General features: G+C 41.4%; 1 protein-coding gene across 2 annotated transcripts in view; it reads left to right on the top strand.

Annotated features, from left to right (window-relative positions):
• LOC126475365 (DNA mismatch repair protein Msh3-like) overlaps positions 1–20481 on the top strand; it is a 356972-nt gene that overhangs the window by 285283 nt on the left and 51208 nt on the right. For both annotated transcript variants that reach the window (XM_050103183.1, XM_050103182.1), the window contains 2 exons: positions 12659–12845; positions 15713–15809. In XM_050103183.1, coding sequence (XP_049959140.1) covers positions 12659–12845; positions 15713–15809 — 284 coding nt within the window. The remainder of the gene's footprint in view (positions 1–12658; positions 12846–15712; positions 15810–20481) is intronic.

The following is a 20481-nucleotide window of genomic DNA, read 5'->3' as shown; positions in this document are numbered from 1 at the left end:
GGTTTGATGGTGTGGGGTGGGATTATAATTGTTGCACATACACCCTTGCATGTGTTTGACAGAGGAACTGTAACAGGTCAGGTGTATCGGGATGGCATTTTGCACCAGTATGTCCACCTTTTCAGGGGTGCAGTGGGTCCCACCTTCCTCCTGATGGATGATAACGCATGGCCCCACAACCTGCCATTGTGGAGGAGTACTTCGAAACAGAAGATATCAGGCGAATGGAGTGACCTGCCTATTCTCCAGACCTAAACCCCATCGAGCACGTCTGGGATGCTCTCGGTCAATGTATCGCTGCACGTCTTCAAACCCCTACGACACTTCAAGAGCTCTGACAGGCACTTGTGCAAGAATGGGAGGCTATACCCCAGCAGCTGCTCGACCACTTGATCCAGAGTATGCCGATCCATTGTGTGGCCTGTGTACGTGTGCATGGTGATCATATCCCATATTGATGTTGGGGTACATGTGCAGGAAACAGTAGCGTTTTGTAGCACATGTGTTACGAGACGGTTTTCTCAACTTATCACCAATACCGTGGACTTACAAATCTGTGTGTGTTCCCTATGTGCCTATGCTATTAGTGCCAGTTTTGTTTAGTGCCACGTTGTGTGGCACACATTCTGCAACTATCCTTAATTTATGAGCATGAGTGTATTTGTCCATCCCTACACATCCCCTGCTCCTAGCCCCTTACCTCATGGCCCAAATCCCTGTAATAGACCTAGATGCAAGACCTGTCCCATACATCTTTCCACCACCACCTACCCAAGTCCGGTCACAAATATCACCTATCCCATCAAAGGCAGGGCTACCTGTGAAAGCATTCATGTGATTTACAAGCTAAGCTGCAACCACTGTGCTGCATTCTTTGTGGGCGTGACAGCCAACAAGCTGTCTGCATGAATGGCCACTGATGAACTACGGCCAAAAACACTGGGACCACCCTATTGGTGAGCATGCCAGCCAACATGACATTCTTCATTTTGATGACTGCTTCACAGCCTGTGCCATACAGATCCTTCCCAACAACACCAGCTTTTCTGAATTGCACAAGTGGAAACTCTACTTGCAATATATCTTACATTCCCGTGACCCTCCTGGTGTCAACCTTTGTTAGTCATTGTCCTCGCCCCTTCCAGCCCTTCGCTGTTCATACTACACAGCCCTCTGTCCCTTGAAAGACACCCAGAGTTTATACTTCTCTTCTTTTCCACTAACCCCCCGCCTGCCCTCCATCTAACCTTTCAGCTGCACTTATCTGCCCTACCCTCTCTCCATGTCATCCCTTCACGCTCCCCAGCAGCACTTCAACACCCTCCATCCCTACCCTGCTCTCCCTCTCACTCCCCCTCCCCATCCCAGCATCCTCCTTACCCCCACCCAGTTGCCTCTCCCACCATGCAGTGCTGGTGCAGCTCGCAGTGTGGTTTCAGCTACCAGAGACTGCAGTTGTGTGTGTGAGATCCATTTGCGTTAATGTGTGTGCGTGTGTGTGTGTGTGTGTGTGTGTGTGTGTGTGTGTGTGTGTGTTTCTGTCATCTATTTTTGACAAAGGCCTTGTTGGCTGAAAGCTTATTTTCTTGCAGTCGTTTTGTTGTGCTATCTGTGACTCACAATATCTGCTATATGGTCAGTAGCAACTATCCTTTTCATAATACTGTTAGAAAAGCAACAATGTGAGAAATAGCTGCAGAAATCAGTGTGGGATGTATGAAAAATGTCTCTGTTAGGTAATGTGGAGAATATTAGCATTAATGAGCTATGGCAGCAGACAACCAATGTGAGTGGCTTTGCTAACAGCATGAATTGCCTGCAGCGCCTCTCCTGTGCTTGTGACCATATTAGTTAGACCCTAGATGAATGGAAAACCGTGACCTGCTCAGTTGAGTTCTGATTTCAGTTGATAAGAGCTGATGGTAGTGTTGGAGTATGGTGCAGACCCCACGAAAGCTATGGACCCAAATTGTCAATAAGGGCACTGTGCAAGCTGGTGGTGCTCCGTAATGATGTGTACTGTGTTTACATGGAATTGACTGGGTCCTCTAGTCCAACTGAACCAATCATTGACTGGGAATAGGTGTGTTTGGCTGTTTGGATACCATTTGCATCCATTCATGGACTTCATGTTCCCAAATAATAATGTCATGTTACTAGGCAACAGTTGGTCGCAATTGGTTTGAAGAACATTGTGGACAATTTGAGCAAATAATTTGGCCACCCAGATTGCTTGACATAAATCCCATCAAAGATTTATGGCACATAATCGAAAGGTCAGTTTATGCACAAGATCCTGCACCAGTGACGCTTTCACAGTTATGGATGGCTATGGAGTTAGCATGGCTCAGTGTTCCTGCAGCAAACTTCCAACGACTTGCTGAGTGCATACCTTGTAAGTTGCTGCACTACTCTGGGCAAAAGGTGGACTGATGTAATATTAGGAGACAGCCCATGACTCTCGTCGTCTTAGAACGTATACTGCTTTTGGGGCTGTTTGCTTACAGATGGTACATAACTGTGTCACCTTTTGCATTCAATTTGCAATCAGTGAGGGTGAAATTGGTGGCTTCTTAAGTCGTATGACCTCATACTGAACTGGCAAAAGAGACTGGTACTGTATGTCTCCACCTAAGTTACCAGGCTTTACCTAGATGATTTCTTTTACTTTTTATTTTCTGGCAACCTTTCATGATTCGTTCATTGCATGAACTTGGAGTAGCTTCTTCAGTCTGAAGCTCCAGTCTTCCTCAGTATGTAATGGCTTGTGATTCCTGTAAAAAGCCCCTTCCAATAACGTCTTTATGCCTCTATTCTGGTAAAACAACAAATTCGAAAGACTGTGTTCTGTCATTGATAATTTCTGTCCCAACACAGTCTCCTGTCAGCTGGACATATTTTCCATATGCCACCTTTAGCATTATGCTTTTTGAATCTGAGGACATAACCGTTTTCACCTAGCAGTGATGAGAATCCAGCTTCACAGAAAATGTCACTCCAAAATTGACCAGTTCCTAGAGAGGCTGATGGTTGATGATGATATCAATGTGTCTTTATGACATCTTGGCAAATTTTGTTCATGGATGATTTTCATTTGGCATGGCCTCACTTATGAAGATAGTTGTCTCATTTAGAGTTTCTGATTCCAGCAGCAGTATGAGTTGCTGGATCCTCTGCATAATGACAGGGAATGGAGAGTGACCTTGATCATGGTACGGTGATGGTCTGTCTCACAGATTGGGTTTTTTCATTTGTATTTGTCTGGTATGGACAGAATTGGCCTTTTATTTGAAGTCTTGTTGCATAATAGTTGTAAAACACACTTTCTCTTTCTTTAAAATGCCCAGAGTGCCTGTAATGGAAAAACACTGCCGTGGTGTCCTCTATTCTCCAAATGACAGTTGTTTTGTAGAATGATTGAATTGTTGCAGGAGTCAGTCGTATCTGTTTCGTTGAGAACTTTTGACATTGTCTGACAGTTGCATTGTCAGTATGGGTTTATGACTTTGTTCCTTGATGTTGGTGTGCCCTGTTGAAATCAGTGGCAATGACTGACAGACCTTTTCTTCAATTATTGTTGCTAATTCCTCCAGTCTTTGTCAGTGGTACTATTTCTGGTTGTCTGGGTTTGATATTAACAGTCATCATATACATGTCATGTTTATATTTGTATTATTCTTATGCGTAATAGTGATACAGTCAGAAATGAAGCACGGCAATTGACCAAATTTTTAAATCTAAGATGACTCTAATTTCTGTGCAGAATGTAATGTACTAAAGAGGCGTCTGCAAAGTTTTTCAAACGGAGAATTTTCGCTAAACTCTCGTTTAGATCTTCTATCTATCATACGCAGTCTATTATTTGGTTCTTGTCGATCATTATCAAAGAACGCAGCAGTGTAAGTAACAACAAATAGCAGTCTCTTGCCATTGTTTCGCTAATGAGACGATTCCACTACTTTAAAAAAAAAAGAGGCGGCAGTAGCATGCACAAAAGCAAGCCATGACGCGAGTGGCGACAGGCCGTAAACATTATCAGAATGCGACAAAGCATCTTCAGCTTAGAGTGACGTCAACACCTATAACAAAGAGAACGGCACTTATCAGATCAAAGAAAAATAAGGAATCAATTCAAACAAGACAAAGCACGTGAAAAAGGAAGGGTACCCGTACAAATACGGACAGAGCGCCTGACACATAGCAGTGGCTACCTGGGAAAGCTTAACTGCTAAGCTTACGACTCGAACCAAACTACTGTAGCTGTATCGTCATTCATTCGACCTAAATTGTGTCTCATATTACAATGGACCAACATTGTTTCGATTTGAAGGTGCGGCCTAAAACTTTTCTCCCCCCTTTAATTTCAAGTCTCAAATTTCAAGTGCGGCTTAGATTCGGGAAATTTTTTTTTCCTTGATTTCAGTCTCATTTTTCAGGTGCGGCTTAGATTTGAGTAAATACGGTAACTATAATACAAAATATATAAACTAAGGCAAAATTAAGTGAGTTGAAAAGTTTAAATATCTCAGAGAACAGATAACAGCCACCTTATCAGAGAAAGAAGCCTTCATATCACACATTAACAATATGGCAATGGCATTCCATTTAACCAAAAACATCTACAACAAAAGATCCATATTATTCAATGCAAAGTTAAGGCATTACTGCAGTGTTATCTGTCCAGAAGTCTTGAATGCTTTTGAATGCCTAGTAATGAACAAAAAAAGGCCTAGTTGAAAAACTGGAGGCCAAGGAAAGGAAGATTCTGAGAACGATCTTAAGTCCTATCAAAGAGAATGGGGAATATAGAATACGTCATAATCATGAACTGTATTTCCACATAGAGAAGATAACTGGTACCATCCAGAAAAGAAGTATTATGTTTTATGGACATATGACCCAAATGAACCCTGGTAGACACACCAATCGTAGGATCACCTACTTTCAGGATAAGAAAACAAAATGGGCCTGGTTCACATAGGCGGAGAAAGATCTTAAAAAAGTCAGCATCACCCACGATGACATCTTGGAGCATGTTCCTCTCAAGGAGAAACTTATGGCGTGGCAGAGTTTCCAAGAAAAGCTAAAACTAAAAACTGTTAAGGCTTGGACCCAGGAGAGGAAGGAGCAACACCGAGAATTAATGCCGGAGCACTGGGCAAACATCAGAACTCATAAAGCAAGACAGTTGAAATAATGTGGTCCAAAGATGGCCTATACAAAATGAATGAAATATAAACTAACTCTTCTTGTCAAGTCATAATGATGAAAGGCACTTCTGAGGGAAAAACCCACTGAACTGAGCTTTTTGATTAGTTTATTTATGTGATAACTCCATTTCAACGTGTTATCCATCTGTACCCTGAGGAGGTGTGCAAAATGTTTCATTTAGTGTATAATGTTTACTTCTGGTGCTAGGAAATAATTTTTTTAGTTTGAAATCACATGATGTGAGTCTTTTTGAGGTTGAAACGAATTTTTTGCCTGTGAACCATTGCCAGCCTGTTCAGCTATCATGTGAACAGTGAGTGGTGCTGCTGGATTTGGCACCATAATTAGTATGCTAGTAGTTTATGAACCACCATCTAAAATCTTTGAAGTCATTGAATATCACTTATGTAGTTTAAGAACAAGACTGGGCACAGTACTGACCCATCTGGGAACCCACATGTTTTATTCCCCCATTTTGAGATTAGTTTCATTCCTGTAACACAGTCTGTCATTATGACCCTCTGATTTCTTATCTGAAGGAAAAATTCCACCCATGAAAAAAGGAATCCATTAATGTCATAACACTTTAGTTTTCCTAGGACAAATTTTGATCCACTCAACCAAAGGCTTTGACAAGGTCATAAATTACAGTAATGGGATAATTTTTATTTTTTAATTATTTCAGTACTTCATCCTTTACTGAGATGTGGATAACAAGTTCTTCTCTGATAAATGAGTCAGTATTCAGTCATAGGTCACTTTCTAAATGAGCTGGAAGGAATGAAACAGATCTGTAATTAGAGATGATCTGCTTGTTTGCCCATTTGTAGGTGGATATTACATCATCATTCCTAAGTCTGTCAGTAAATATGCCCTGAATCATTGATTGGTTACAGAGAAACCTAATTGTAAATCATGATTTTAACACTCTGCTAGAAACATCACCATTTCCAGCAGAATTACTATTTCACTAAACTGAAAAATTTTGTAACCACCCGAATGATTGTATTTTTGAAACTAATGTCTGTTGATGCAGTGTCTGTAGGAGTAAATATAATGCATCTTTATTGGTTTGTTTGTTAGTGGGTGCCATGTTTGCTTCCATTATGGGGTAGTGATCATTAAATTTAGTGGCCAGTAATTTGAATATTTCATTGTTTCTGTGAGAGATGTTTTCTGGAGGCTAAATGCCATTACTTTTGCCTTATTTTCATCTTTTGAGTATAGTGCATGTGTTTAAATTTTTTAATAACATTATGGGGCATTTTACACAACTGGTGCATATGGAATTTCAACTTTCGACTATGGCTTGTCCTCTGAAGTAGAGCTCTCCCTTCCTATAAGAAAATTAATCCCAGAAATTATCCATCCCTTATTCTTGCCCCTATTCTATTTTACCCTTGTTTGTTTCAGGGAGAAACAAGACTCAATGTTTTGTCAGAATATGTGTAAGAAAGAGTTAAATTTCCGATCTACATTGTCTGCTTTATAAATCTATTCATAGAAATCTTCCTCTAATGCTTCTTCAAACATAACAACAAAGTTGTTTATAATTATAGCATAAAACTGATTGAATTGATGAGGATTAATGTAGTGAAATTCAGTGAAATTAAATGATACTAGTAAACTACATCTGGAAATGTTAACTCCAAAATGAATATGTTACAATGGAAAAGCCAGCCACCTATGTGTGTCAAATGTAACATGAGTGACTGCAAAAATGTGAATCAGATGTGGAGGCATGCTCAGATAACCTTTTGTTTAAGATTACCACTTTTGAAAAGCAGTTATTTTGGACTATTTTGGGCTTGATTTCTAGTCTGCTTAAATCTTCATTAATGATAACATATTGACATAAAAAAGGCATTTGGATTAACTTAACAAAAATTATGAGGTTCTGTATATAAAACAAATGAATAAAGAAATGAATAGTGTTAGAATTCAGAATATAGGTAGAGACCAAGGTGACCAGAGAACTCATAAAATACATGAGAAAGCAAAATCTTTCACAGAATTTAGCAAATGGAAAATTGTAAACATCTTTTTTAAGTAGATAAATATCAAAAAGGCAGAAAACTTTGTCTGCATTTTTAATACTCAGATGAAGAAGTTTATTGGTGATGCTCCTTTTTATTGCAAAAGCGTCATTAATAGATTTTATGATCACAAACAAAATAACTGCTGCACAGATAGTACTCGAAAACACTTAAAAGGGAGGTGAAACTTTTCCTATGCCCTCTACTTTTGTGATCTTTCATATCAGGATTTTGGCAAGATGTAAAAACAAGAAAAAACAGAGGTGATAGAAAAGAGAAGCTCAGACGGTGATGGCTTCATCATGGCAGATGTCTATGGGCAAATGTGAGCTGCCAGGAACAATGACAATGATACTGGATACCTGGAGACATCCTGGGGCCAGGGAGTGAGTTACAGCTCCTGTAGAAGTGGCACCAGCTGACCCTGTGGATGTTCTGTGTGGCTGTCCATGCCCTGGTACTGCTGAACTGGTGGAGGGCTGAAAACAAAAATAGAGGAGGGTGAGCACGGTGTTGTAGCATACATAGGGCAGAATCAGGGGAAAGGCCATAGACAGCAGAGGTGAGGAAGGAGGCCAGGTGTGAGAAGAATGTATGAACTTGGAGGTATGTGAAGAGGTGGAGGAGGCCAGATCCCACTTTGGGTCAGAGTTGATTCTGGTGGCTGCCAGAATCCTATGCTCAAGGCATCCAAATGTGATGGCTGAGACAGGAGTCTCTAGCCCGTAGCATGTCGCTGGAGTGCCCCTTGGAGGCCTCATTGCAGAGAACAGTGGATGCCACACCACGTGTGGCTGGCAGCTGATGGATGTGGACCTTTAGGAACTCAGAAAGCATACGAAGGCCTTGTCCACAGGAGCACCACCAATAAACTTCTTCATCTAAGGGTTAAAAGTGCAGACAAAGTTTTCTGCCACCTGCTTCAATGGAGGGTAGAATGGAAATGCGTGAACATAGTATATACCATGGTGAGCACAGAAATCATCAAAAGTCTGAGAGATGAATTGAGGACCATTGTCAGTTGCCAGGTTGCAGGGTAGATAAACGATGACAGGATGCACCATTGCCTCCACTGTGGTGGAGTGGCAGTTGACGATATATGGGAACTGGGAATAGGCGTCAGTGACCACTAACTAATAAGCATCCAAAAATGGGCTGGTAAAGTTGACATGCACATGCACCCATGGTCGTGATGGCTCAGGGCACGGGGAATGACATTTTTGGGGAGAGGCTTAATGATCTGCACATTTAGAGCAAGCAGTGATTAGATGTTCATGCTCATGATCTTTTATGGGGAAGTAGACATGGTAACAAGCAAGCATCTCCACATTTGAAATACCCCAATGATCCTGTTGCAGAAGGCAAGAAATGTCTTGCCAGAGAGTTGCTGGAACAACCGCTCATGAAACAGTGTTTTCTCTTGACAGCAAAAGAACATCATGAACAAGGATGGGTCTGTATTTCAACAAAAAATAATTGTGAATGAGATCCAATAAATGGGCCAGAGGCTGCACAGGCCACCCTTGCTGAACAAATTGTTGCACTTGATGAAGAATGTTATCAGTAGTGACAGCTTGAGTAATGCAAGAACTGGCAGCAGAAAATCCATCCAATGTGTTGTGAGCTTCCTTTTTGAGGAAAAAACAGTGCACTTAATCTTGATCAAAACCAGGGTCTGGTCCCATCAGCAAATGTGAAAGAGCACCTACATTTCAATGGTGAGCCAAAGAATGGCAATGAATTTATAATTATTAGTAATCAACAGAGCCTAATGTTACAATCTATGAGCTATCTTGTCCAGCAAGTCAGCAACAAGATTAAAAAGAGACACTTATAGCTTGTGATCAGTCACTAGATGAAACTTAACACCTTAAAGAAACACATGAAACTTCTTGATAGCATAAATAATAATGCGAGCCATCTTCTCTGTTTGAGAGTAATTATACTGCACATCATTCAGCATCTTCAATGCAAAAGTGATGAGTTGTTCCAAATGATCAACACAGCTTTGAGACAACATGAGTCCCACACCATATTGTGATGCATCCACTGCAACCACAAGCTGGAGCCCTGGCTGATGGGTGGCCATGCATGGGGCAGAACAGAAACTGTCTTTCAATGTCTTTGAGTGCATGGTTGCAGGCAGGGGTCCACTCAAATGCTGCACCTTTCTGAAGCAGCTGATTAAGAGGATAGGAAACCAAAGCTGCCTGCGGGAGGAACTTTTGGTAATATGCAACTTTGACTAATAAGAATACTTGAGGCTCCTTCCAATTTGAACGGCATGAGAGGGCCACAATAGCTGCAGTGTGGCTGTTAGATGGCTGAATCTCCTGTCAAGAGATAACGTGTCCCAAATATTCTATAGACGATTGGAAGAAATCTAACTCTTCCAAATTACAGTTGAGACCCACATCATGCAAAACATGAAGGTTGCAAAGATGAACCTCAGTAATGGGACTGGTGATACCAGTGTCACTGAGGTAATTAATACAACACTGTTCCAAGTAATGTTGAAAATTAAAGGGGCACTTGCATTGCCAGAAACAAAGTGGTTGTACCTGTAGAGGCTGTAAGGCATATTCACAACAAGAGGCTGAAATGATTCTTCATCAGGTGACAGCTGTAAATACGCTTCTGACAAACTGGGTTTTGAAAAACATTGTCTGCCCACCAACTTCATCATAAGTTTGTCCGGGTGAGAAATGGGCTACGTATTGACCACAGATTGGGAATTAACTGTGACCTTAAAGTCGTCGTAAAGACAGGGTTTGCCCATTGGCTTCTTGTTAATGTCCAGTGGTGTAGCCCATTGACTAGGCAAAATGGGTTCTTTGAAGCTTAAAGGAATCAGTCTAGACAATGCTACCTTCAGCTGTATGTGTTGTGTAAGTGATACATATTTGACATGGAAGAAACAGGGTCGCACTGTGCACTACGATGTCAGGAGGCTTGCTGAGGCCAGTTGAAAAAAGGGCCAAATATTCTTTGCACAAATCATGCATCTCTTGATGGGGTACAATATCCAACAATATCATGGACAGAATCTGAGGCTGTAAATCCAAAAGCCTGGGAAGTGTCCAAACCAAACAAATTTTCCATAAATGCACTGTGAGGAATACTACTAGCCAAATCACCATTTTGTATGTTTTTTTCTGCAGTAAACTGGCCCAGAAGAGGAAACTGCTATTTATTGTGACTGACAAGAAGGTGTGAAGTAGCCAACAATGGAGGAGAACTAAGCCATAGATAAGTACTAGAATTAAGTAGCAAGCCTGCTGCAGCTGTATCCACCTGAAGGTGTAAGAGAGTCCCACCAACAGACACATCAGTGAACAGTTTGTTACAGACAGTTAGAATATCTTCACAAACATGACTAACAACATTAATGTCCACAGATTGAGATGTGAACAGCACTGCTGAACCAGACCAAGTATTGCACACAGTTGCAATATGGCATTTCTTATGACACGTGCAGCATGATGCCCAACACTGTGGACAAGCTGGCCAGTTGTGTTGAACAAAACAGGCTGGGGAGGAGGTCAGTGGCTTGCAGAAAGTTTTCTGTTTTGGCCGTGCTTGTGTGGAATGTGGCAGTCAAACATTTTGCACCGCTGCAACCTCTGCTTCCAAGAGCATGCTAGAACGCATTTGCCTGGTGCTGTCTGAGTTGACTGCAGCTATGTCTGTCCAAGGATCTAATTGATGACCAGCACAATGAGAAACTTCAAACGCCTGTACAATATTGAGTACTACTTCTAAAGAGGGGTCCTTGAACTTCCTTGCTGTGGGCTGTTTGTATGATAGCATGTCTAATCATAGTGCCTGTGTAATATTCAGGAGATTTAGCAGTAATGAAATGACACTTGTGAGTAAACCCCTGCTGTTCTGCAGCCCAATTGTGACAGCACTAACGGGATTGCTTTCTGTACTGATAAAACTCCACTCTTATGGAAATCACTTGAGTATGCTTGCAATAACAGGAATTCAGCAAACAACACATTTCGTCAAATGATAGATATGTAGGTTCCTGAAGGGGGGCTAACTTCCCTAACAAGTGATAACACTTATGAGGAGATCCATGACACTAAGGAGCATTAATTGAGTTAGCATCTGTCACCTTTGCTGTGCACAGGTCTCTGGATGTGCAGCTGTCAGTGGTGCCTGAAGGTGTTGCTCCCTCTTGGCTGAGCTTAGCACGGGCTGATCAAACAACATGTAATGGGCCAGTACCTAATGTCCTGCTGAACGTTGACATACGGTGAGGTGGTGGTATGAATGTTGTGGTAGCCTAGGTTACCACCAAACTGTCAATACATCAGATGATATATAAAAGGATTCATTTCATGAGTAGGCCTCTTTGTTGAAGTAAGGTTATCAATAGCAAGAATGTGGAAATGATGATAAGAAGGTACATGTAACAAATCTTACTGTGGTGATCATGAGAAGAATATGAATTATATGACAAGAAAATGTGATAATGAAGAGTCTGTTATTTGACAAAGTATATGTGGAGGCACATATTGAATGTAGTGATTTAATGAGAGTAATTGTTTATGCAGCTTACAGAATGAAATGCTGACAATGTAATTTTAGCCATAGTGGTTATTGTTGGAGCTGCATCTGATTCAGACTGGTAAAAATAATGGAAAAACTCCCACTTTTTGGCAGGTGTTTATCTTCTCTCTGTCAGTGTATATCTTGACTGAATTGAAGGTTCTCATTTGGATTAGGCTCTAATGAACATGATGAATGGAAAACTCTATGGCTATAGCATTCTCTTGCAGGACAGCTTTTTCTGCCCAGCTCATGCAATGAGGATTTATCATAGGAAAGTAACTCTAGCAGCCCACTGCAGATATATTCAAAGGATATATGGACAAATTTTACATTCTGAAAAATGTTGTGGTCAGAAGTATTAAGGAAGCTACTATTACATGTGTTGTTTGTATTAATTAGGTTTTGTTCTTGTGAAATTTTTTTTGGCAAGGAAACTGTAATATTTTATTGTTTTATATTTAGGCCTCTGAAATGCTTTGATCAAGAGAGTTTCTTGTTTAAACTGAATGAAGGCTTACGTAGTAGGTATCATTGAAGAAAAGCAGAATATTGTTTGTACAGTTCTCATCTAAGTACATCAGAGTTCTTGATATTTTTGTTTACATATTTCTTTCCACAGTATAATATCACTGCTACTCTCAACGAAAACCTTTTTACAAGAAAGAAACCAGTTCTGAAATTTTAACCATAGTGCATATTCTTCCTAAAAACAGTGTAATATATGTGACGATGATATGACACCTGTGCTTTAATATCAAATTTTGTTGCCATAAAATGCAGAAAGCTACCACACTCCTCACAGAAATAATTTATTCCTATTTTTACCTACAGAAATTTTTTTTATTTCTTAGGATGGGTGGAGGAGATAACATTTTGCAAAGGAAGAGCACATTTATGGTTGAAGCTGAGGGAGCATCAAATATCTTGAACCAAGCAACAACCCAGTCGTTAGTTATAATGGATGAATTTGGGAGAGGTACAAGTACTTATGATGGAGCTGCTCTGGCTGCAGCAGCTTTGAACTACCTCAAATCCAAGGTAACACATTAAGATTGACACATGAGCATGGATAATGCTATGGAACATTTCACCAAATTTATAAAAAAGGTGGAGAAGAAACAATACATCCCATTCTGAAAAATAATGGCAAAGCAGTTTCTTAGCAATTTGTTTCTAATTCTTATACATACTCTTTGCGTAAAATGGTACAGCTGAAAATATTAGGAGACTGGGATTCAAAGGATGGATTTTCAAGACCTTTTGCTTCTTTGATGGAATAACTGGCAACCTTCAGTATCTCAAAGAGTGCAGTTTAATCAAAATCTACAAATGCTATAAATCTCTATCTTCTAAGATTAATGTGTAAGGTCAGTTTTGCTGTGAGTGTTACTACATTTCTCTGGAACCGAAACTGGTCTCCCCTGTGGTCAACCTCTACCAGTTTTTCCACTCTTATTTAAATAATTCATTTCAGTATTTTTCAACCATGACTTAATAAATCGATAGTTCAGTAAATTCACACATCAGTGCCTGCTTTTTTGGGACTGAAATTATTACATTCATCTTGAATTCTAAGGCTATTTCACCTGTCTCATATACCTTGCACACAAGGTTGAATAGATTTGCAAAGACTGGCTCTCTGAAGGATCTCAGTAATTTTGAGTGAAAGTTGTCTACTCTTAAGACTTTATTTCATCTTAGGTCTTTCAATTCTCCATAAAGTTATTCTCACAATATCATATTTCCCATAGCACCTTCATCTACTTCCTCTTCCTTTTCTGTAATATTTGTAGCCATTTTATATATTGCTTTCACCTTAAAGCTTTCCCTTCTTTGCTCAGTACTGGCTTGCCAAAGCTCTTCATATTCATACAGTTGCTTCTCTTTTCTCCAGAGCTGTCTTTTTTTCTTATAGACAGCATCTATCTTTCCCCATTGTGCATGCTTCTACAGCCTTTCATTTGTCCTCCAGTTATCTCTGCTGACTCATTTTGAATTTTCTATGCCTTTTTTTCTGTCTGTATTTCACTTTGCCTGCTTCATGTTTATTTTTTGTCACATCATTAATTACAATCAGATTTGTAATAAATTAGATACAGGCTGTGTAATCCTGCTGATAGACACACATAAAGGTAAAAAGTGAGACACTTCCTAGCTATCGGAACTAATAAATATGGGGAGAAGAGGGAGACATGTTGGGGAAGGTTAAAAGGAAGGGTAGGTCACTCAGACACCTCCTGTAGACTACTAGATCTGGGTCCCTCTCAAGCATAACAAAATGTTTTATCTCATAGTTATCATGTACCTCTGGTGGCTGCAAACAAATCATGCTAGAATTCTTTAGTTTACTGTTACTTACTTTTGTTGAAAAACAAGCTGAGATTGCAACATGCTACCAACTAAGTGTGGTGCAATAGTAAGTTATTGGACTCACGTTCAGGAAGAATCTGGTGCTCCAGATTGAAGGTTTGCACTGTTTGTTTACATCACTAACATCAGGTACCAGAATGGTTCTTTTGAAAAAGAACATGGTGAGTATCCTGCCCATCATTGCCCAGTCTGAGCATTTGCACTGTCTCCAATGACCTCCTCATTGTTAGGATATTGAATCATAATCTCTCTTCATTTCTCATGACATACTACTCTGAATCATAAAATTAAAAGTAGGCATTAAGGTAAAATCACTATAGATACCATTAATAATTGAGCTTGAACTTTTTAATTTTTACCCCAAAAAAACACAAAGCTTATCCCATTGCATTTTACAGTGGCAGTAGCAAAAGTTGATGGTGCAGAGCAGTTTTTCCCCCTTGCTTGAGCATAGAAACTGTGATTGACTGCATGTGTGGTGCACAATTTCAGATCCATGGAGTCATCTTGTATATTGGATTCTGTATTGTTTATTCACCATGTCCGTGATACAGCTTATTATACCATTTTCAACTGATACTCCACTATAAAATGTGTCAATGCATTCTTACTTTTAACAGGACACTCTTCTCATGTCATCCATGTGTAAATATTCAGTGCTTGTAATAAGACTTTGTCATTTATATAAAAGATCGCAGCACTTCATGTAATAATTGCTGTGTTCCATTCACCACATACAGGAAGCATGGAGTCAGAGACATACACAATGAAAAGATTGCTTAACTTTGGCTTTTGGTCAAACGTGCCTTCTATAGAAGCAAAAAACACACACTTTCAGAAACATGATACACTCACTTACAGTTACTGTGTGCTGCCACCTGAGTAGCCTTGTGTGTGTGAGTTGCGTTTTGTGTCTTCTCTATTTCTGAAGAAGAACTATTTGTCTGAAAGCTATAGTAAAAGTCTTTTCACTGCGTTCTTCTGCCATTCTACATCTCGTCTGTGTGTTGAGTAGCAATATATCTTTTTTATATTGTTGTTATTTCATCCTTCACTTTCCATTTTTTAACTGCTAAGAGTTTTTGTATAAATAATTAGTATAACTCTTATATAATTGGCACGCTTATATAATTGGCACTCTTCATAGTGAGCTTGTACTTGAAAATGCTTAATAACTCAAAACTGTTATTGTGGTGAACAAATAAAATTTTAATAGCCCAAGCAGGAAGTTTCCTTTTCATAAATATTACAGGAGCAACAACAATGGTAAACAGAAAATAATAAGAGCTTAATATTTTAGTAATGTCTAAGTTTTTATTTACATCATTTATAATATAAAGTTTAGTCCACAATACAGTGTGTAAAATTGTTGAATGTCCCAACAGATTTCTTTCGTTGTAGTCCTTTGTTTTACATTGTTAATAAAAATTATAAAATTTACATTGCTTTTATGCATATTTCTGCCACAGTATCCATTTATGATTGTGACAAATATTGTATGCACTACATTTATTTTGTATTTGGTCTCTTAATAGGTTGGCTGTCTACTACTCTTTGTAACACATTACCCTGAGGTGATGGAAACTGTACCAGACTGCAACTACCACATGGGATACCACATAGTATGTGAAGGTGGGCCTATAACAGCTTTTTATTAAAGCAGCTAATAAAACAGAACTCAGAACTCTGACTTAGATTTTGATGAGCTGTCAGTCTATCATCATCATATTTCTCTCTCTCTCTCTCTCTCTCTTCCCCTCCCTCCCTCTCCCTCCCCTTTTCCCTCTCTCTCTCCCTCCCTCCCTCCCTCTCCCCCCCTCCCCCCCCCCCTCACTCTCTCTCTCTCTCTCTCTCTCTCTCTCTCATATAGTTCCAAGTTGATTGATGCTAAATCAGTATTCATATCCCTCATTTTTGTGGGAAACATTACAGTACATTCGTGTTTGTGTCAATTGAGATCATAATGTTACCAATGCTTTTGTAGCAAAGCTATTAAAGCCTACTGTAGCGTTCTGTTTGACCAGTTTCTTGTATATGTATCAGCACCAACATTTTACTCCACATCCTATGCATACAGAAAGCAATAGCATTGTTGAAGCAGGCCTTTGTAGTTAGAAAATGGACCATTCATAAGTCAGGCTAAGAAAATAAATAATATTTGGATGTGAGTAATATGGAAAGTAAAGTTCTCGCTGAATGTAAATAATTTAGGAGTAATATATATAAAAACAAAGATGAGGTGACTTACCGAACGAAAGCGCTGGCAGGTCGATAGACACACAAACAAGCACAAACATACACACAAAATTCTAGCTTTCGCAACCAACGGTTGCCTCATCGGGAAAGAGGGAAGGAGAGGGAAAGACGAAAGGATGTGGGTTTTAATGGAGAGGGTAAGGAGTCATTCCAATCCCAGGAGCGGAAAGACTTACCTTAGCGGGAAAAAAGGACAGGTACACACTCGCACACACACACATATCCATCCACACATACAGACACAAGCAGACATATTTAAAGACAAAGAGTTTGGGCAGAGATGTCAGTCGAGGCGGAAGAGTAGAGGCAAATAAGTTGTTGAAAGACAGGTGAGGTAAGAGTGGCGGCAACTTGAAATTAGCGGAGATTGAGGCCTGGCGGATAACGAGAAGAGAGGATATACTGTAGGGCAAGTTCCCATCTCCGGAGTTCGGATAGGTTGTTGTTGGTGGAAAGCATCCAGATAACCCGGATGGTGTAACACTGTGCCAAGATGTGCTGGCTGTGCACCAAGGCATGTTTAGCCACAGGGTGATCCTCATTACCAACAAACACTGTCTGCCTGTGTCCATTCATGCGAATGGACAGTTTGTTGCTGGTCATTCCCACATAGAATGCATCACAGTGTAGGCAGGTCAGTTGGTAAATCACGTGGGTGCTTTCACACATGGCTCTGCCTTTGATCGTGTACACCTTCCGGGTTACAGGACTGGAGTAGGTGGTGGTGGTGGGAGGGTGCATGGGACAGGTTTTGCACCAGGGGCGGTTACAAGGATAGGAGCCAAAAGGTAGGGAAGGTGGTTTGGGGATTTCATAGGGATGAACTAACAGGTTACGGAGGTTAGGTGGACGGCGGAAAGACACTCTTGGCGGAGTGGGGAGGATTTCATGAAGGATGGATCTCATTTCAGGGCAGGATTTGAGGAAGTCGTATCCCTGCTGGAGAGCCACATTCAGAGTCTGGTCCAGTCCCGGAAAGTATCCTGTCACAAGTGGGGCACTTTTGTGGTTCTTCTGTTGGGGATTCTGGGTTTGAGGGGATGAGGAAGTGGCTCTGGTTATTTGCTTCTGTACCAGGTCGGGAGGGTAGTTGCCTTAGCCAGCTTCATCCTGACCCACAACTTCTTCACTTTTGAAGGCCAGACATACCAACAATTAAAGGGAACAGCCATGGGCACCAGGATGGCCCCCTCGTACGCCAAGCTATTCATGGGTTGCTTAGAGGAAGCCTTCTTGGTTACCCAGGTCTGCCAACCCAAAGTTTGGTACAGATTTATTGATGACATCTTCATGATCTGGACTCACAGTGAAGAAGAACTCCAGAATTTCCTCTCCAACCTCAACTCCTTTGGTTCCATCAGATTCACCTGGTCCTACTCCAAATCCCATGCCACTTTCCTTGACGTTGACCTCCATCTGTCCAATGGCCAGCTTCACACGTCCGTCCACATCAAACCCATGGACAAGCAACAGTACCTCCATTACGACAGCTGCCACCCATTCCACATCAAACGGTCCCTTCCCTACAGCCTAGGTCTTCGTGGCAAACGAATCTGCTCCAGTCCAGAATCCCTGAACCATTACACCAACAACCTGACCACAGCTTTCGCATCCTGCAACTACCCTCCCGACCTGGTACAGAAGCAAATAACCAGAGCCACTTCCTCATCCTCTCAGACCCAGAATCCCCCACAGAAGAACCACAAAAGTGCCCCACTTGTGACAGGATACTTTCCGGGACTGGACCAGACTCTGAATGTGGCTCTCCAGCAGGGATACGACTTCCTCAAATCCTGCCCTGAAATGAGATCCATCCTTCATGAAATCCTCCCCACTCCGCCAAGAGTGTCTTTCCGCCGTCCACCTAACCTTCGTAACCTGTTAGTTCATCCCTATGAAATCCCCAAACCACCTTCCCTACCCTTTGGCTCCTATCCTTGTAACCGCCCCTGGTGCAAAACCTGTCCCATGCACCCTCCCACCACCACCACCTACTCCAGTCCTGTAACCCGGAAGGTGTACACGATCAAAGGCAGAGCCATGTGTGAAAGCACCCACGTGATTTACCAACTGACCTGCCTACACTGTGATGCATTCTATGTGGGAATGACCAGCAACAAACTGTCCATTCGCATGAATAGACACAGGCAGACAGTGTTTGTTGGTAATGAGGATCACCCTGTGGCTAAACATGCCTTGGTGCACAGCCAGCACATCTTGGCACAGTGTTACGCCATCCGGGTTATCTGGATACTTCCCACCAACACCAACCTATCCGAACTCCGGAGATGGGAACTTGACCTACAGTATATCCTCTCTTCTCGTTATCCGCCAGGCCTCAATCTCCGCTAATTTCAAGTTGCCGCCACTCATACCTCACCTGTCTTTCAACAACTTCTTTGCCTCTACTCTTCCGCCTCGACTGACATCTCTGCCCAAACTCTTTGTCTTTAAATATGTCTGCTTGTGTCTGTATGTGTGGATGGATATGTGTGTGTGTGCGAGTGTATACCTGTCCTTTTTTCCCCCTAAGGTAAGTCTTTCCGCTCCCAGGATTGGAATGACTCCTTACCCTCTCCCTTAAAACCCACATCCTTTCGTCTTTCCCTCTCCTTCCCTCTTTCCTGATGAGGCAACCATTGGTTGCGAAAGCTAGAATTTTGTGTGTATGTTTGTGTTTGTTTGTGTGTCTATCGACCTGCCAGCGCTTTCGTTCGGTAAGTCGCCTCATCTTTGTTTTTATATATATTTTTTCCCACGTGGAATGTTTCCCTCTGTTATATTGATAATTTAGGAGTAAAATAGACAACTCACCTAATAAGAGAAGCTTGGATTGCAGTTCGGTAGGTAGAGTGGGTTGAGGTGTTATGTCAAGTAGGATGGATAGAGGGAGAAAGACACAGGATGCAGGAGGAGGAGCTGGGGAATCGTGGCTGACAGCTCAGAGGGAAGCAGCAGGTATGTGGGGTAGGAACGTGGGAGAGAGGCACACAGGACAGAAATGCGACACATGAGCACTGGAGCCAGTGATTTCTTGCAGCACACAATGATGAGGGGGAGTATTGGACTGGAAGGAGGAAGGGTACTGTTTGGTAGAGGCCGTCGGTGCAGTGCATTAGCAGAGATTAAGGCAAGGAGGATTGTGGGAATTAAGGGTGTAGTGCCAGGATAATTCTGATCTGCATAGTATAGAAAAGCTGGTGCTGAGGAGGGAGGAGGGGGGGGGGGGGGGGGAGGCTGCTGATGGTATGGGCTGTGAAGCAGCCATTGAACTCAAGCATGCTGTACTAAGCAGACTGTTCCACCAGTGGGTGGTCAGCCCTCCTCTTGTTCATAGTTTTGCGGTGGCTGTTCATTCTGGTGGGCGGCTGGTTGTTTGTTATGCCCACGTGAAATGCTATGCAGTAGTTTCAGCAGAGTTGATATACAGTATGAGCTCTTTCACAGGTGGACCTGACTGTCTGGCATGGGTTAAGCATGTGACTAGACTAGTGTAGTGTGTGGTGGGTAGGTGAATTGGGCAGGTCTTAGATTTGTGTCGTCCACAGGGATATAATCACTGTGACAAAGTGTTGGAAGTGGGCGTGAAATAGGGATGAATGAGGACGATGTGTAGATTGAATGGCTGGTGGAATATCACTTTAGAAAGGATAGGAACCCTTTTTGGGTAGGATGTCCCTCTTTTCTGGACCTGATGATAGTAGTCAAAGCCCTGGTGAAGGACATGGTTCAGTTGCCACAGTCCAGGATGTTATTGGGTTAAGACAGGATGCTCTATTGCACCTGGTTAGTTGGAGTATTAGAGGTGAGTGCGCATATGGCATTGGCATGAGAAATTTGTTTTGGCAGACCTTCAGCATATTAGAGAACGGACTCTAGTTCATGCTAAATCAATTCCAGATTCAGCCATGTCAATAAGAGATAAATAAAACAAGAATCTTAGGAAACAATTAGTGACAATACAGTTAAGGTGAATCACCACGTCATTTCATGCAGATATCTGTAAGGTAAAATATAAGTCTGTTAGTAATGATATATAGGCTATTTT

This window comes from Schistocerca serialis, chromosome 4, assembly GCF_023864345.2.
Source record: "Schistocerca serialis cubense isolate TAMUIC-IGC-003099 chromosome 4, iqSchSeri2.2, whole genome shotgun sequence".
NCBI classification, from domain to species: Eukaryota; Metazoa; Arthropoda; class Insecta; order Orthoptera; family Acrididae; genus Schistocerca; species Schistocerca serialis.
The sequence above is the reverse complement of the archived record's forward strand: the minus strand, read 5'-3'. Positions and strand labels throughout refer to the sequence as shown.